Raw genomic sequence first — 16,818 nt, forward strand, 5'->3', positions numbered from 1 at the left:
AGGCAGCAAGGCTGGAATGAGTTGAGACGTTGCTCTTGGCTGACATACGTTGTCCAGGCCTCGCTGCTGTATAGCAAGGTACTGACGACACAGGCTTGAAACACTCCAACTTTTGTGTTCTGTGTCAGTGCGCCATTTTCCCACACCCTCTTGGCCAGTTTGGGCACAGCAGCGGACACCTTTCCCATGCGCTTGTTGATTTCTGCATCGAGAGACAGGTTACTGGTGATAGTTGAGCCTAGGTAGGTGAACTCTTGAACCACTTCCAGAGCGTGAATGGAGCATTTCTGACGTTCTGTCCCATGATGTTCATTTTCTTGAGGCTGATGGTTAGGCCAAATTCGTTGCAGGCAGCCGCAAACCTGTCGATGAGATTCTGCAGACACTCTTCAGTGTGAGATGTTAATGCAGCATCGTCAGCAAAGAGGAGTTCCCTGATGAGGACTTTCCGTACTTTGCTCCTTGCTCCAAGATGGGCAAGGTTGAACAACCTGCCATCTGATCTTGAGTGGAGGAAAATTCCTTCTTCTCAAGACTTGAACGCATGTGAGAGCAGCAGTGCCCTTCAATGCTAATATGTTTAATATATCACACTCCCCCTCCCTGATCTCTACACCTACATCATCCTTCTCCACAGTGAACGCAAATGAAAAGTAATCATTTAAAACCTCACCTATGTTCTCCCGCTCCACACACAGTTTTCCACTTAGGTCCCTAATGGGACCTACTCTTTCCCTAGTTATGCTCTTGTCCTTAATATACTTATAAAAACACCTTTGGATTTTCCTTTATCTTTCCCGCCAGTGTTTTTTCATGTCCCCTCTTCACTCTCCTAATTACTTTAAGTACCCCCGTACACTTTCTACACTCCTCTGTTGTCTCCGCTGTTTTCAGTGTTCTGAATCTGCCATAAGCCTCCTTTTTTTCCTGATCCAATCCTCTATATCCCTTGACATCCAGAGTTCCCTGGACTTGTTGGTCCTACCCTTCATCTTAACGGGTACATGTTTGCTATGAATTCTCACTATTTCCTCTTTGAATGACTCCCACTGATCTGATGTAGACTTTCCTACAAGTAGCTGCTCCCAGTCCACTTTGGCCAGATCCTGTTTATCATATTGAAATCAGCCTTCCCCCATTTCAGTACATTTATTTCTGGTCCATCTTTGTCCTTTTCCATAATTACCTTAGATCTTAGAGTTATGGTCACTATCCCCGAAATGCTCCCCCACTGACACTTTTACCACTTGTCTGGCTTCATTCCCTAGGATTAGGTCCAGTACTGCCCCTTCTCTTGTAGGACTCTCCTGGATGCACTTTAAGAATTCTGCCTCCTTTAAGCCTTTTGCACTAATACTATCGCAGTTAATATTGGGGAAGTTGAAATCCCCTACTATTATTTTTACACCTCTCGGAGATTTGCCTACATATCTGCTCCTCTATCTCTCCCTGACTGTTTGGAGACCTGTAGTACACTCCCAGCCAAGTGATTGCCCCCTTTTTGTTTTTAAGTTCTACCCATATGGCCTCATTTGAGGAACCTTCTAAGATATCATCCCTCCTTACTGCAGTAATTGGCTCCTTGATCAACAGTGCAATACCACCTCCTCTTTTACCCCCTCCCCTGTCACGCCTGAAGATTCTATACCCTGGAATATTGAGTTGCCAGTCCTGCCCTTCCCTCAACCACGTCTCTGTGATAGCAATAATATCATAATCCCATGTGTTAGTCAACGCCCTCTATTCATGCCCACACTCCCAACTCACAGGTGCGCACTCACTCCCAACACATGCACAAACTCCCAATGCAAGCACACACTCTCCTAACACTCCCATTGCACACGCACACTCCAACATATATGACTCACTCACTCACCTGAATTTACCTCCTCTTTCCTAGTCCAGATGTGATGAGGCCAGTTTTAACACCCCTACTCAGCACATACTGGGGATTGATTCCCAAAGTGTCTAGCATGCATGTCTCATGCCTTACATCATATTAAAAACCGGAATGCTCATTAACTCACCATTTCATGTGAAACATTTACGAAGTGGCAAAGAGCCTGGTAAACCACCTTGTGAAGTAACAGTGCTCCTCACAGCACGGGCACATCAACAGTGCCACTTGTGACACTGAACCTCCCACTCCCTGAGCACTGAGGTAGAGAATGGGCAGGTCTAGAGGAGACAGGCAAAAAAATCACCACTACTAAATACCCCATTAAACATCTGCGGCTGGAAGCTGAAGGTGATCTTACACTTTGTAAACTCCTCTTCATGCACTTATCGATCTTCTGCTGAAATATCGAGTCAATGGGAATTGGGTCTTGCTCTGAGTGTATTGTGTGGCTGTTGATTGGATACTGAACTCTGAGGGAGATGTGCTTGCTTTGCCAGGTTTGTAAGTATGATTATGTCGAGGTTCACAGCGGCCTGTCCTCTGAATCCAAACTACACGGCAGATTCTGTGGCTCTGAAAAGCCCGACATCATAACATCCCAATTCAACAACATGCGGATTGAATTCAAGTCTGACAACACTGTGTCCAAGAAAGGTTTTAAAGGGCAGTTCTTCTCAGGTGAGGCTGGTTCTGTCACCAGGGCCCAACACGGTAGGAACTTCAAAGTGAATTTTATCCGGATTGCGGGAATCTCAACGTCCGGTAAAAGTGTCGCTGAGAACCCCGTGTCCTAGAAATGTATTGACACCACTCTGGTTCTCCAGATGGAAATTGGCCGCCTAGGTAACAAATAATGCAGCTGGCTGCTATATTATGCACCCGGGTAAAGGCTGAAGTATAGGTGTCCAGCATCTGCCTGAAACAAGCTGTTTGAGGCTCCATTCCCGAAACTGCCCTGAATGTGACCAGGTCTTCACGCCAGCTACTCAACGGTCCTTAAAGGGACCACTGCAGGTCACTAAATTTTACAAAAATACTCCTAAAGCCTCCTCAGCAGCCCTGTAGAATGTCGCCAGCCTCCTCGCAGCTCCCACTGGATTCCCTGATGTTCATTCCCCTCCCTGCCGATGGTCCCCCCCCACCCCCCACTAATCGCCCTTAACCTCCCAGGTGTACCTGAGAACCACAATAGGCCATTATTTACACCCACTTTGCGGTGAGTGCTTTGGGGACACACAGCGACCACCACAGCTCACCAGTCTAGTGTAATTGTGGCCCGATGATGGTGGTTTTCCCTGGCCTGGAGGGCTGTGCCACAGTGAGAGCTGGCGGGTTACCGGGAGACAGTGACTGTTAGGTTCTGCTGGTTAGACTGGACATGGTGACTCTGCAATGGTGAGGGTGTTAGCCTGTATGTGCCAAGGGCCGTATCCCTCCATCCTCACTGTTAAAATTAAGCCTCCTCACAACATCTCATCATCCATCTAATTCGATCCCCGAGCCTCTGAATGGAGCAGTTCCTCAGTTTCCAGCTCCCTCCTCCTGCTATGCTCAGGCTGTGATACTGAATTAACACTTGGTAATTTTGCCTCAGGTCTCTGCTGCTCTTTGACCTTTCGTGCTTCTCTTGTCCTCTTTCTCAGTGAAGAGCAGCATGCCCGCGTGTTCATGCCTAACGACATACGATCTTTCGGTCCCCAGATAAAGACGAGTGCTCAGTGGATAACGGGGGTTGTCAGCACGAGTGTCTGAACACGCTCGGGAGCTACATTTGCCAGTGTCGCAACAGTTTCATGCTGCATGAAAACGGCCTTGACTGTAAAGAAGGTCAGTGGGTTTGTCCCTCCATCTCTCTCATGGACTCATTTATTGCTAAGAGCGCAGGACGGGAGTGGCATACAGGCCAGAAATAATTGTAAGTGTTGAGGGGGAAATCGTCTTATCCAGCCTGTCATAAAGATCACAGGGACCCTGCTTTGAAAAAGCTTTAATAATAGACTGGAAACTCTTCTGTGCCTTTGTCTGTAGCTCTCAGTTTCTTCGTAGATAGAGTGTGCATTTATATAGAAGCCAGGCACATCCACAGGCCTCACCTCAGCTTGTTATGTTATTATGTAGGGAGTTCTTTAATGACAACTTGTATTTAGAGATTGCGCCTTTGATGTAAAAAAAAAATCCCAAGATGTTTCCCAGAGGAATAATTACGATGCTGAACTAAAGGCGGTAGGTTTAGGAAGGGAATTCCAGAGTGTGGGGTCGAGGCAGCTGAAGTCAGTGGTGGAGTGAAATGAGGGGGGAAATTCACAAGATTAGAGTCAGAGGAATGGAGAGTTTGAGGGTGCAGGTGAAACGGTTATCAGGCTGGAGGAGGAGGTTGCAGAGATAGGGAGGGGTGAGGCCACGGAGAGAGTTGAAGACAAGGAGGAAAATGTTAAATATGAAATGTTCACCCAGGACCGAAGGTAGGCCAGTGAGTACAGGAATGAATGGGATCGGAGGTGAGCAACAGAGTTTGGGATGAGTTTGGAGTTCATGGGGTTGGGAGAGCGTTGGAATAGTCGAACCTGGAGGAATATTTCAGAGGGAGATATGTTGAGGTGGGATTGAAACAAAAAAATGCTGGAAATACTCAGCAGTCAGGCAGCATCTGTGGACAGAGGGACAGAGTTAAAAGGTCAGAGATCTGAAGTGTTATCAGTACAGTTCTGATGAAGGGTCACTGACCTGAAACGTTAACTCTGCTTCTCTCTGCACAGATGCTGCCAGACCTGCTGAGTGATTCCAGCATTTCTTGTTTTCATTTCAGATTTCCAGCATCTGCAGTATTTTGCTTTTATGTTGAGGTGGATGTTTGTGGAAGTCTTTGTAATAGAATTAGCAGCGAGTTTACAGAGTTTGAGAGAGGCCAATGGGACTTCGATCTCGCTAATACTGTCAGTTGGTCTCTAATTATGAAATGGGGAATATATTTACCTCGGGAATGGATTACTGAATTCAAATTTGTATTTTTGATGGATTCCATGACCCAGTGAGCTTGACACTGACCTTTCACCTGTAAAGAAGACTTCAAATCCAGCCCGCACTGAAGGAGTTGAGAGTCTACGTGCTGTTTAGCTCCTGATTTATTATCCAGTGACTGTGCTCTGTGTGTGTGTGCGTGTATATACAGCTCAGTATTGTACTGCAGTGATAGCCTGCATGATGTGCTGAACTGTCTGGAGTGGGACTTGATCCCTTGCGATCTTCTCGATCAGCTAGCTCCCTGACACTCACAGCCTGAAAATGGTGAAGTTGCAGGGATCTCTGAAGCCAGAATGTACCCCAACAGCTGACTGTCTGGGTCACTCTCCTGTCTCTCTGCTAAAGTGTTGAAGTTCTAAATTGAATTTAGTTCACGCCTACATAATTTTCATCAAAAACCTTCCACTGCTTCCCCTACAGCTGGCTGTGAACACAAAATCAGCAGCGCCGAGGGAGTGATCACTAGCCCAAACTGGCCGGACAAGTACCCCAGTCGCAAGGAGTGCACATGGGCAATTTCTGCTATTCCTGGTCACAGGGTCAAGCTGGTAAATGTTTTCATTTTATGCACAGCTGATGCTCAATTCTAGATGTGAATCAGGAAGAAAGACTTTTTTATTCATTCATGGGATGTGGGCGTTTGCACATCCCTAATTGAAAAGTTGGTGGTGGGCTGCCTTCTTGAACCGCTGCAGTCCATGTGGGGTAGGTACACCCACAGTGTTGTTAGGAAAGGAGTTTCAGGATTTTGACCCAGCGACAGTGAAGGAACGGTGATATAGTTCCAAGTCAGGATGGTGTGTGGCTTGGAGGGGAACTTGCAGATGGTGGTGTTCCCATGCATCTGCTGCCCTTGTCCTTCTAGGTGGTAGAGGTTGCAGGTTTGGAAGGTGCCGTCGAAAGATTCTTGGTGAGTTGCTGCAGTGCATCTTGTAGATGGTACACACTGTGCGCCATTGGTGGAGGGAGTGAATGTTTAAGCTGAATTGCATTTATATAGCATCTTTCATAGCCACAAGATGTCCCAAAGTGCTTAACAGCCAATGGAGTACAAAATCCAAGAAGCAATGCTAAACCCTTGTCATACAGGCCCCCACCTGCCAAACATGAGGCATATTAATTTCGCCACATGAACATTAAATTTCAAACTGTTGTTGATGTGAAGAAAGGACTTGCTTTAAAAAATTGCCAGATATTGGCTGGAAAAATATTTGCATATTAACAGACAGTGTTTGGAAAGGACAAAAGATCATTCCCTGACACATTCAACCCACAATGGACTTTTGATCACCAGGCATTGAAGGTGGGGGAGCTCACATTCCAGGTTGACTGCTAAGATGGCCGAATACACAAACGGACATGGTCGAACCAGCTAGTCACATGACCTTCTGGGCAACCTGAGGTTTTTTGCGTTTGTACAAACAGCTTGGGCAGAAAGCAGAATGCTCCTGGACTGAGAAGATCTCTCCTGGCTGGCTCACCACAGCCTCTCCTGTCTGTCTGCTCCCATCTCTTTTTTGCAAGCCTCTGAATCCACTGAAGACACATGAACCCTAAGAGAGAAAAGTCTCTTACAGTGAACAAGCTTTAAGATGAATACCAGGCTCCACAGTGGTACTGTGTCAAATGCCTTTTGAAAGTCCATGTACACCACATCAACAGCATTGCCCTCATCAACTCGTTCTGTTACCTCCTCAAAAAAACTCCAGCAAGTTAGTTAAACATGATTTTCCCTTAAGAAATCCATGCTGGCTTTCCTTAATTAACTTGCATTTGTCCATGTGACTATTGATTTTGTCCCGAATTATTTTTTCTAGAACATTTTACAATTTATATCAATGATTTGGATGAAGGGACCAAAGGTATGATTGCTAAATTTGCTGATGACACAAAGATAGGGAGGAAAGTAAGTTGTGAAGAGGACATAAGCTATCTATATCCCTTTGTAGCCTCCTTAAGTGAGTGGGCAAAGATCTGGCAAATGGAGTATAATGTGGTAAATTGTGAAATTGTCCATTTTGGCAGGAAGAATAAAAAAGAAACATATTGTTTAACTAGTGAGAGATTGCAGAGCTCTGAGATGCAGCGGGATCAGGGTATCCTAGTGCATGAATCACAAAAGGTTAGTATGCAGGTACAGCAAGTAATTAGGAAAGCTAATAGAATATTATCATTTATTGCGAGGGGAATTGAATACAAAAGTAGGGAAGTTATGCTACAGCTATACAGGGCCTTGGTAACTCCATATCTGGTGAGTACACATACTGTGTCCAGTATTGGTCTCCTTATTTAAGGAAGGATGTTAATGCGTTGGAGGCAGTTCAGAAAGGTTTACTAGATTAATATCTGGAATGGGCGGGCTGTCTTATGAGGAAAGATTGGACAGGCCAGGCTTGTATCCTCTGGAATTTAGAAGAGTAAAAGGCAACTTGATTGTAACATGTAAGATCCTGAGGGGTTTTGACAGGGTGGATGTGGAAATGATGTTTCCTTTTGCGGGAGAATCTAGAATTAAGGGTCACTATTTAAAAATAAGGAGGCTGCCGATTTAAGACAGAGATGAGGAGACTTTTTTTCTCAGGGTCGTGAGTCTTTGGAATTCTCTTCCTCAAAAAGCATGGAAGCAGAGTCTTTGGATATTTTAAGGCAGAGGTAGATAGATTCTTGATGAGCAAGGGGGTGGAAGGTTATCAGGGGTAGGCGAGAATGTGGAGCTGAGGTTACAATCAGATCAGCCATGATTTTATTGAATGGTGGAGCAGGCTCGAGGGGCCGAGTGGCCTACTCCTGCTCCTAATTCATATGTTTGTATGCACTTGGAGAGGTGATTCGGGAAAATATCCCATTGGTGTAGTAGGGGGCAGCGTTTGAAGTAAGATTTGAGATTAGAAGTAATCTACTCTCATAGATTGGATAGACACTTGCCTCACCAGTGATGACACTAAATCCTTTGAACTTTTGCCCAATAGTCCTTCATCGAGTTTGAAATTGAACAGCATCAGGAATGTGTTTATGATCATCTGGAGGTTTACGATGGGCCCGATGAAAGGTCCGACATTCTGGGGCGTTACTGTGGCAGCAGAAAACCAGAACCTGTCATCGCCACAGGGAGCAAAATGTTCATCAAATTCTTCTCTGATGCTTCAGTACAGAGAAAAGGATTTCAGGCAAAACACAGCACAGGTGAGGACAGTGACTGTGATTTACACCAAAAACTCATCTCAAAGGGATAATATCTTCATAAGAATGTCTGCAAACGGTCCTGCGATTAGAGCTGTAACTTTGGAGGCCTCTGGTGCTGGGCTGCATCATACCACTTGGTATAAACTGAAGCTGTGGCCATTCTGATCCAAGTCAACTTCACTGAAATGTTTGTGAGAAATGTTTACCCGGTGACAAATTCCCAGTACTGCCACCGCCTTGGATATAACAGTACGAGCTCCCCTGTAATGTGGAATGGGTTTGAGCTGTCTTGGCACACTTGCTAATGGATTAGGGCCAAACAGGCCCTTATCCAGCACTAGTTGGCACTCAATTATTAAACTCACCGAGAGGCATCATATTCTTCTGAAAATGGATCTGGGTGGCATCTTCAGTATAGAATGGAGAGAATTATAATGCGGTATTTGATGCTGATATTAAACTACCTGAATGGGTGGTGTTGCATTCACAGTACTAGCCTCAGTGAACACTACATCTGCGAAACACACAAGCTGCATGATACTTGTTTGGTTTTCATGGACTCCCACAACAGTACAGCAGAGAGGGTTTTGTCTGTGAACTTTAAACAATCCAACAATTCATTGCTTTTCAGAGTGTGGGGGACAGCTCAAGGCCGAGATCAGAACCAAACATCTGTATTCGCACGCGCAGTTCGGAGACAGTAACTACCCTGGCCAGTCGCACTGTGACTGGGTGATTGTGGCGGAAGACGGCTATGGGGTGGAGCTGATATTTCAGACGTTTGAAATCGAGGAGGAAGCTGACTGTGGATACGACTACATGGAGCTCTACGATGGCCATGAGAGTGTTGCCCCCAGACTGGGGAGATTCTGTGGATCAGGGGTAAGGCTTCAGAAATGAGTGACCATAATTCCGTTGGTTTTAAGGTACTTGTGGATAAGGATAAGAGTGGTCCTCGGGTGAAGGTGCTAAATTGGGGGAAGGCTAATTATAACAATATTAGGCAGGAACTGAAGAATTTAGATTGGGGGCGGCTGTTTGAGGGTAAATCAACATCTGACATGTGGGAGTCTTTCAAATGTCAGTTGATTAGAATCCAGGACCAGCATGTTCCTGTGAGGAAGAAGGATAAGTTTGGTAAGTTTCAGGAACCTTGGATAACGCGGGATATTGTGAGTCTAGTCAAAAAGAAAAAGGAAACATTTGTAAGGGCTAGAAGGCTGGGAACGGACGAAGCCCTTGAGGAATATAAAGAAAGTAGGAAGGAACTTAAGCAAGGAGTCAGGAGGGCTAAAAGGGGTCATGAAAAGTCATTGTCAAACAGGATTAAGGAGAATCCCAAGACTTTTTATACGTATATAAAGAGCAAGAGGGTAACCAGGGAAAGGGTTGGCCCTTTGCGGAGAAATAGCAGACGGAGTTTAATCCGGACAAATGTGAGGTAATGCATTTTGGAAGGTCTAATGCAGGTGGGAGGTATACAGTAAATGGCAGAACCCTTAGGAGTATTGACAGGCAGAGAGATCTGGGCGTACAGGTCCACAGGTCACTGAAAGTGGCAACGCAGGTGGATAAGGTAGTCAATAAGGCATACGGCATGCTTGCCTTCGTTGGTCGGGGCATAGAGTATAAAAATTGGCAAGTCATGTTGCAGCTGTACAGAACCTTAGTTAGGCCACACTTAGAATATTGCGTGCAATTCTGGTCACCACACTACCAGAAGGACGTGGAGGCTTTGGAGAGGGTACAGAAGAGGTTTACCAGGATGTTGCCTGGTCTGGAGGGCATTAGCTATGAGGAGAGGTTGGAAAAACTCGGATTGTTTTCACTGGAACGACGGAGGTGGAGGGGCGACATGATAGAGGTTTACAAAGTTATGAGCGGCATGGGCAAAGTGGATAGTCAGAAGCTTTTTCCCAGGGTGGAAGAGTCAGTTACTAGGGGACATAGGTTTAAGGTGCGAGGGGCAAAGTTTAGAGGGGATGTGCGAGGCAAGTTTTTTTACACAGAGGGTGGTGAGTGCCTGGAACTTGCTGCCAGGGGAGGTGGTGGAAGCAGATACGATAGCGACGTTTAAGAGATATCTTGACAAATACATGAATAGGAAGGGAATAGAGGGATATGGGACCCGGAAGTGCAGAAGGTGTTAGTTTAGGCAGGCATCAAGATCGGCACAGGCTTGGAGGGCCGAATGGCCTGTTCCTGTGCTGTACTGTTCTTTGTTCTTTGTTCACTCAAGGACAGAGGAGGGAATCTATGTGTGGAGCCAGAGGAAATGGGCGAGGTACTAAATGAGTACTTTGCATCAGTATTCACCAAAGAGAAGGACTTGGTAGATGATGAGTCTAGGGAAGGGAGTGTAGATAGTCAGGGTCATGTCGTTATCAAAAAGGAGGAGGTGTTGGGCCTCTTGCAAAGCATTAAGGTAGATAAGTCCCCAGGGCCTGATGGGATCTACCCCAGAATACTGGGGGAGGCAAGGGAAGAAATTGCTGGGGCCTTGACAGAAATCTTTGTATCCTCATTGGCTACAGGTGATGTCCAGAGGACTGGAGAATAGCCAATGTTGCTCCTTTGTTTAAGAAGTGTACCAAGGATAATCCAGGAAATTACAGGCCGGTGAGCCTTACATCAGTGGTAGGGAAATTATTGGAGAGGATTCTTCGGGACAGGATTTACTCCCATTTGGAAACAAATGAACTTATTAGCGAGAGGCAGCTTGGTTTTGTGAAGGGGAGGTCATGTCTCACTAACTTGATCGAGTTTTTTGAGGAAGTGACGAAGATGATTCATGAAGGAAGGGTGGTGGATGTTGTCTATATGGACTTCAGTAAAGCCTTTGACAAGGTCCCTCATGGCAGACTGGTGAAAAAGGTGAAGTCACACGGGATCAGAGGGGAGCTGGCAAGATGGATACAGAACTGGCTCGGTCATAGAAGACAGAGGGTAGCAGTGGAAGGGTGCTTTTCTGAATGGAGGGCTGTGACTAGTGGTGTTCCGCAGGGATCAGTGATGGGACCTTTGCTGTTTGTAGTATATATAAATGATTTGGAGGAAAATGTAGCTCGTCTGATTAGTACGTTTGCGGAAGACACAAAGGTTGCTGGAGTTGCGGATAGTGATGAGGATTGTCAGAAGATACAGCAGGATATAGATCGGTTGGAGACATGGGCGGAGAATTGGCAGATGGAGTTTAATCCGGACAAATGTGAGGTAATGCATTTTGGAATATCTAATACAGGTGGGAAGTATACAGTAAATGGCAGAACCCTTAGGAGTATTGACAGGCAGAGAGATCTGGGCGTACAGGTCCACAGGTCACTGAAAGTGGCAACGCAGGTGGATAAGGTAGTCAAGAAGGCATACGGCATGCTTGCCTTCATCAGTCAGGGCATAGAGTATAAAAATTGGCAAGTCATGCTGCAGCTGTACAGAACCTTAGTTAGGCCACACTTGGAATATTGCGTACAATTCTGGTCGCCACACTACCAGAAGGACGTGGAGGCTTTGGAGAAGGTACAGAGGAGGTTTACCAGGATGTTGCCTGGTCTGGAGGGCATTGGCTATGAGGAGAGGCTGGATAAACCCGGATTGTTTTCACTGGAACGACGGAGGTGGAGGGGCGACATGATAGAGGTTTACAAAGTTATGAGTGGCATGGACAGAGTGGATAGTCAGAAGCTTTTTCCCAGGGTGGAAGAGTCAGTTACTAGGGGACATTGGTTTAAGATGAGAGGGGCAAAGTTTAGAGGGGATGTACGAGGCAAGTTTTTTTACACAGAGGGTGGTGAGTGCCTGGATCTTGCTGCCGGGGGAGGTGATGGAAGCAGGTACGATAGTGACGTTTAAGAGACATCTTGACAAATACATGAATGGGATGGGAATAGAGGGATATGGTCCCCAGAAGTGCAGAAGGTTTTCGTTTAGACAGGCATCAAGAACGGTGCAGGCTTGGAGGGCCGAATGGCCTGTTCCTGTGCTGTACTGTTCTTTGTTCATTGTTGTTTGTTCTTTGAGTGGGAAGGACAAGGCCTGCTTGCAAACAAAAGAATGGATTCCCCCCATTCAATAGCTAGTAGACTGATGCTGTCTGTGTTGGTACTGAGTGACATATACTAAGAAGATCTCAAGATTTCACCCTTAATCTGTGCTGAGTAAGATGATCATTTCAATTGGCCTCAGCACCCCTAGATTCTGATGTAGCTTCAGCAGGGGGTGTTGAGGACAGCAGCATGTTTCCCTGTAATGTCTGACATGGCTGTCTTTCCTGCCAACACTCACACATCAGGCTCAGTTACACAAAGTATCAGAGCCAACCTGTGCATGTTATTGTCAGTAGACCCATAGCACAGCAGTAATCATTGCCTTCAGGAGAGTGGTATCAGACTGGGAGGGGTTTTAAACATTATGTGGAGCAAACTGAAGAGTGGGATATTAAAGTGTACGGGGAATGAGCGGGAGAGTGGGATTAGACTGGGTGGGATATTAAAGGGAATGGAGAGTGAGGGGGAGAGTGGGATTAGACTCGGGATATTGAAGGGAATGGGGAGTGAGGGGGAGAGTGGAATTAGACTCGGGATATTGAAGGGAATGGGGAGTGAACAGGGGAGTGGGATTAGACTGGGTGGGATATTAAAGGTGTTCCGACCAGGTGAGAAGGGGTCTCGGGGGTTCCCTCTCAGTCTTTGCCTGGTTTAACCGTAACAGGGTTTAATTTTAAAACACCGTGTTTTTAGCTCCCTCTTAGTGAACCCTTGTTCACTGTTCCAATTGCAAGGCAAAGAAATCAAACAGGTTTCCTTAGATTTAAACAAGAAAGGTAGAAGTTTATTCATCTTAAACTTTAATCTGGTTAACAACTACGAATATGCGATGCGACCACGCTAGCACGCACACGCGGTAAACACACACGCAGATAGAGACAGAAAAAGTAGAAGGAATAAAGGGGAAAAGTTTGAGGCAATATCTGGTAGTTGCAATCCTTTAAGTTCAATGTGGAGTCTTTGGTTGCCGGTAGGTCTTGCAATTCGTTGGAGCCCAGCTCACGCTTCAATTTGTCCCGATGTAGGCGTCTTTTCTCTCTTGAGGTCTTCCGTGGGTCCGTGGCTCGAAAGAAAGAGAGAGAGAGAGAGAGGCTTCCTTGTTCCAGCTTCAGTTGCACACTGCCTTCTGTGTGGCACGTTTCAAAAAACCCCTGGTTGCCCAGCAGTTTAGTCATGTGACTAGTTCCTTATTTGGAACAGTCTCTCCTGCGAGGTTTGTGGATTGTATTACCTTAGCAGTCTCTAGAATGTGCTTCCTTACACCTTCAATATCTAGTGATCAAAATCCATTTGGGTTAATTGGAGCAGGGAATAGTCCTTTATCTCCACAAGCACTGTCTCTTAGTATGCAAATGTCCTTCCAGTCCTGTGACTGGTGATCTGCAAACAAGTCATTTCTTCACTCCAGCAGCAGTTTAAAATCAATGTTCATATGACAAAATTAATATGCCTCATTCTTGGCAGTTGGGGTTCTGCATGACGAAGGGTACCGGGAATGAGCAGGGGTGTGGGATTAGACTGGGTGGGATATTAAAGGGTACGTGGAGTGAGCAGGGGAGTGGGATTAGACTGGGTGGGATATTAAAGGGTACGTGGAGTGAGCAGGGGAGTGGGATTAGACTGGGTGGGATATTAAAGGGTACATGGAGTGAGCAGGGGAGTGGGATTAGACTGGGTGGGATATTAAAGGGTACATGGAGTGAGCAGGGGAGTGGGATTAGACTGGGTGGGATATTAAAGGGTATGGGGAATGAGCAGGGGAGTGGGATTAGACTGGGTGGGATATTAAAGGGTACGTGGAGTGAGCAGGGGAGTGGGATTAGACTGGGTGGGATATTAAAGGGTACGTGGAGTGAGCAGGGGAGTGGGATTAGACTGGGTGGGATATTAAAGGGTACATGGAGTGAGCAGGGGAGTGGGATTAGACTGGGTGGGATATTAAAGGGTACATGGAGTGAGCAGGGGAGTGGGATTAGACTGGGTGGGATATTAAAGGGTATGGGGAATGAGCAGGGGAGTGGGATTAGACTGGGTGGGATATTAAAGGGTACGTGGAGTGAGCAGGGGAGTGGGATTAGACTGGGTGGGATATTAAAGGGTACATGGAGTGAGTAGGGGAGTGGGATTAGACTGGGTGGGATATTAAAGGGTACATGGAGTGAGTAGGGGAGTGGGATTAGACTGGGTGGGATATTAAAGGGTACATGGAGTGAGTAGGGGAGTGGGATTAGACTGGGTGGGATATTAAAGGGTACATGGAGTGAGTAGGGGAGTGGGATTAGACTTCAGCAGCATGGAGTGTTGGGTCAGATGATTTATTTTAGTCTGGGAACGTTATATGATTGGTTGACTAATTGTGTTTCCTCCCTTTATTTCATTAAAGTTGGGAACATCATTTTAAAAAGTTATATTTAATTTTGTTTAGGCTGTTGATAATGCCTCAATTGGAGGAATGTTTAAATGGGCTATAAATATTCAGGAAACAACACTGTACATTCTGCAGCCATTGAGTCAGATGTAACACAGCGTTTAGGCTAAAACTTTGTTTCAATCAGAAATGGCAGTGGGAAGAGTTTGGGTGTCTCTACACTGGAACCTGCGGTCAAACTCTGGCACTAACATCCCTGACCTCGATCACAGCACAAAATACATTTAGTAAAAAACTGAACTAACAGACACCTGGAGGTGAAACTGGATTAACTCTCATTTCCTTTCCTCTAGCCCCCGGAGGAGATATACTCTGCAGGTGACTCAATAATGATCCGATTCCACACTGACGACACCATCAATAAGAAAGGTTTTCACGCTCGATACACAAGCACAAAATTTCAAGATGAGTTGCACATGAGGAAATAGCCAGATAAGAGCCTGAAAAAGGAGCTACAGAGAGAACATTGTGTTTTTCTACGATTGTACCTTGGACCCAGGAGAGTCGGAATTGAGAGCCATTTATGGTTTTGGTTCAAATTGACTATGATTCTGGACCAGAAAATAAACCCTGTTCATATCCAAAATATTATTTCGATGTTATGTACCCCATTATTTCAGAAAGTGTTTCGTTTATCCAATTATTGTAGCCCGAAAAAAACTGTGTAAAACACTGTGACTTCTTGCAATTAATTTCCCCTCCCTTCCCTTCCCATCTCAATCCTTCCTATCCCAATTATTAAGGGATTCCTCTTTCTTGCTTTTAGGACATGCTTTTCCGTATGAGTAACACAACATATGGAAGCATCGTGTTTCAAAACACTCCACCAGCTGCGGCACTCTCATCACGACTCTTCCATGTTGGAAGAACACAACAGGTTGTGGTATTGCTGTTGTCACAGAACACAGGCATTTGAAACTTTGAGAAGCTGGGAATAGTTCTTTCAACCCTTGAAATGTTACACGAAATAGGGGTGGAGAGATTGATACCACTCGGTTTTAAAAATATATATTAAGTTGTTAAGCTCCTCCAATATTAAGTACAACATGAATATGAGAGAGAGCAACAGGTGCTACTGTATTAAAAAAAGGTTGGGGATGTTTTGTCGCAAGCCAGCCTGAAACTCAAGCGGCTGTGAAATGGTTATTATGTTATATTGAAAAAAAATGCTAGAAAAATTATTTGAAAAAAATGCTTGGATACTTTCAGAAATGCAAAATTTCAAAAGGTCTCTGCGTTTGCATGGAAACTACGAGTGATTCTATTCCGAGAGCTGTTTTTAACCCAACGCAATTATATATGCATGAGAAAGAGCAGAAAAGTAAGCCTTAATTCTAGTGAAATATTATACAGTACTGTCTGCTGCTCCTGTGCGTTTGATGTTTGTAAAGGAAGCATTTGGTAGATGGTTGTAGACATTTGATGTAGCTGAATAATGTTCTGTTGATTATTTATTCCTAAGACAAAAACACAGTATGACCGGGGTGCGGATGAGTGCAAGTTGTTCTGCTATTGCTCCAACTGATTACACCCTTGTGTTATATTTAAAGCAGTGAGGTAACCACTGACCACCTCCAGACGCGTATCCATTGTCTCTCGAGATAAGGAGGCCCAAAAGAAAGCAGTGAGGTGTTCATTGCAAATACATGCAATGCATTTATCACAAAATACTCCAGACCTGCCCTGATGCCTGTCTACAGAAGCAGAACCTCCCAAGCATTACACCATCATCCCTTTAAAATATACAGAAAAAATACACTCGAGGTATGATCTTATGGGCTGTCTGTGGAGTTTAAGTGCCTGAAAGGTACAAAGTTTGCCAAAAATGCATTATTCCTGATTTATAGTTTCTTTTTTTCTGTTGGAACTAAAATAAAAAAATACTTTTTTAAAAGGTTCATTAAAGATCTGAAGTAGACCATTCATTGATGAGGTTGTACAAAGTGTGATCGTCCACTTGTGAGGATTAACATTGGTTCATGGGGTGAAGAAGGGCAGTGCTATTTGGAACCAAAGACGGGAAGATCCCAGAAAAGGTTGTTTGGAGGGAGGTGGTGCAGGCAGTGCCAGGTCAACACCCCATCAATGGCAATACAGTGCCAGTTGGCCAATACCCTTGCAGATACTGAGACAATGCTGGAAGCATTGTAGCCTCTGTACCATCCGTGTACATGGACTGTAGATAAGGGGATGAATGAGAGAGTTAATATGCACAAGAAACCTCACCATTCCTGCCATCAAAC

General features: G+C 45.2%; 1 protein-coding gene across 5 annotated transcripts in view; it reads left to right on the forward strand.

Moving 5' to 3' along the window:
- LOC137355290 (tolloid-like protein 2) overlaps positions 1 to 16,480 on the forward strand; it is a 230,483-nt gene extending 214,003 nt beyond the window's left edge. For 2 of the 5 annotated variants that reach the window (XM_068020251.1, XM_068020252.1), the window contains 6 exons: positions 2,398 to 2,578; positions 3,602 to 3,727; positions 5,342 to 5,469; positions 7,891 to 8,104; positions 8,736 to 8,986; positions 14,869 to 16,480. In XM_068020251.1, coding sequence (XP_067876352.1) covers positions 2,398 to 2,578; positions 3,602 to 3,727; positions 5,342 to 5,469; positions 7,891 to 8,104; positions 8,736 to 8,986; positions 14,869 to 15,003 — 1,035 coding nt within the window. In that variant the 3' untranslated portion in view covers positions 15,004 to 16,480. Of the gene's footprint in view, positions 1 to 2,397; positions 2,579 to 3,601; positions 3,728 to 5,341; positions 5,470 to 7,890; positions 8,105 to 8,735; positions 8,987 to 14,868 lie in introns of those variants that run through there. The other 3 variants (XR_010970902.1, XM_068020254.1, XM_068020255.1) reach the window with 3 other exon arrangements.
- The last annotated feature ends 338 nt before the right edge of the window (positions 16,481 to 16,818 follow it).

Source organism: Heterodontus francisci, chromosome 42 (genome assembly GCF_036365525.1).
Source record: "Heterodontus francisci isolate sHetFra1 chromosome 42, sHetFra1.hap1, whole genome shotgun sequence".
NCBI lineage: Eukaryota > Metazoa > Chordata > Chondrichthyes > Heterodontiformes > Heterodontidae > Heterodontus > Heterodontus francisci.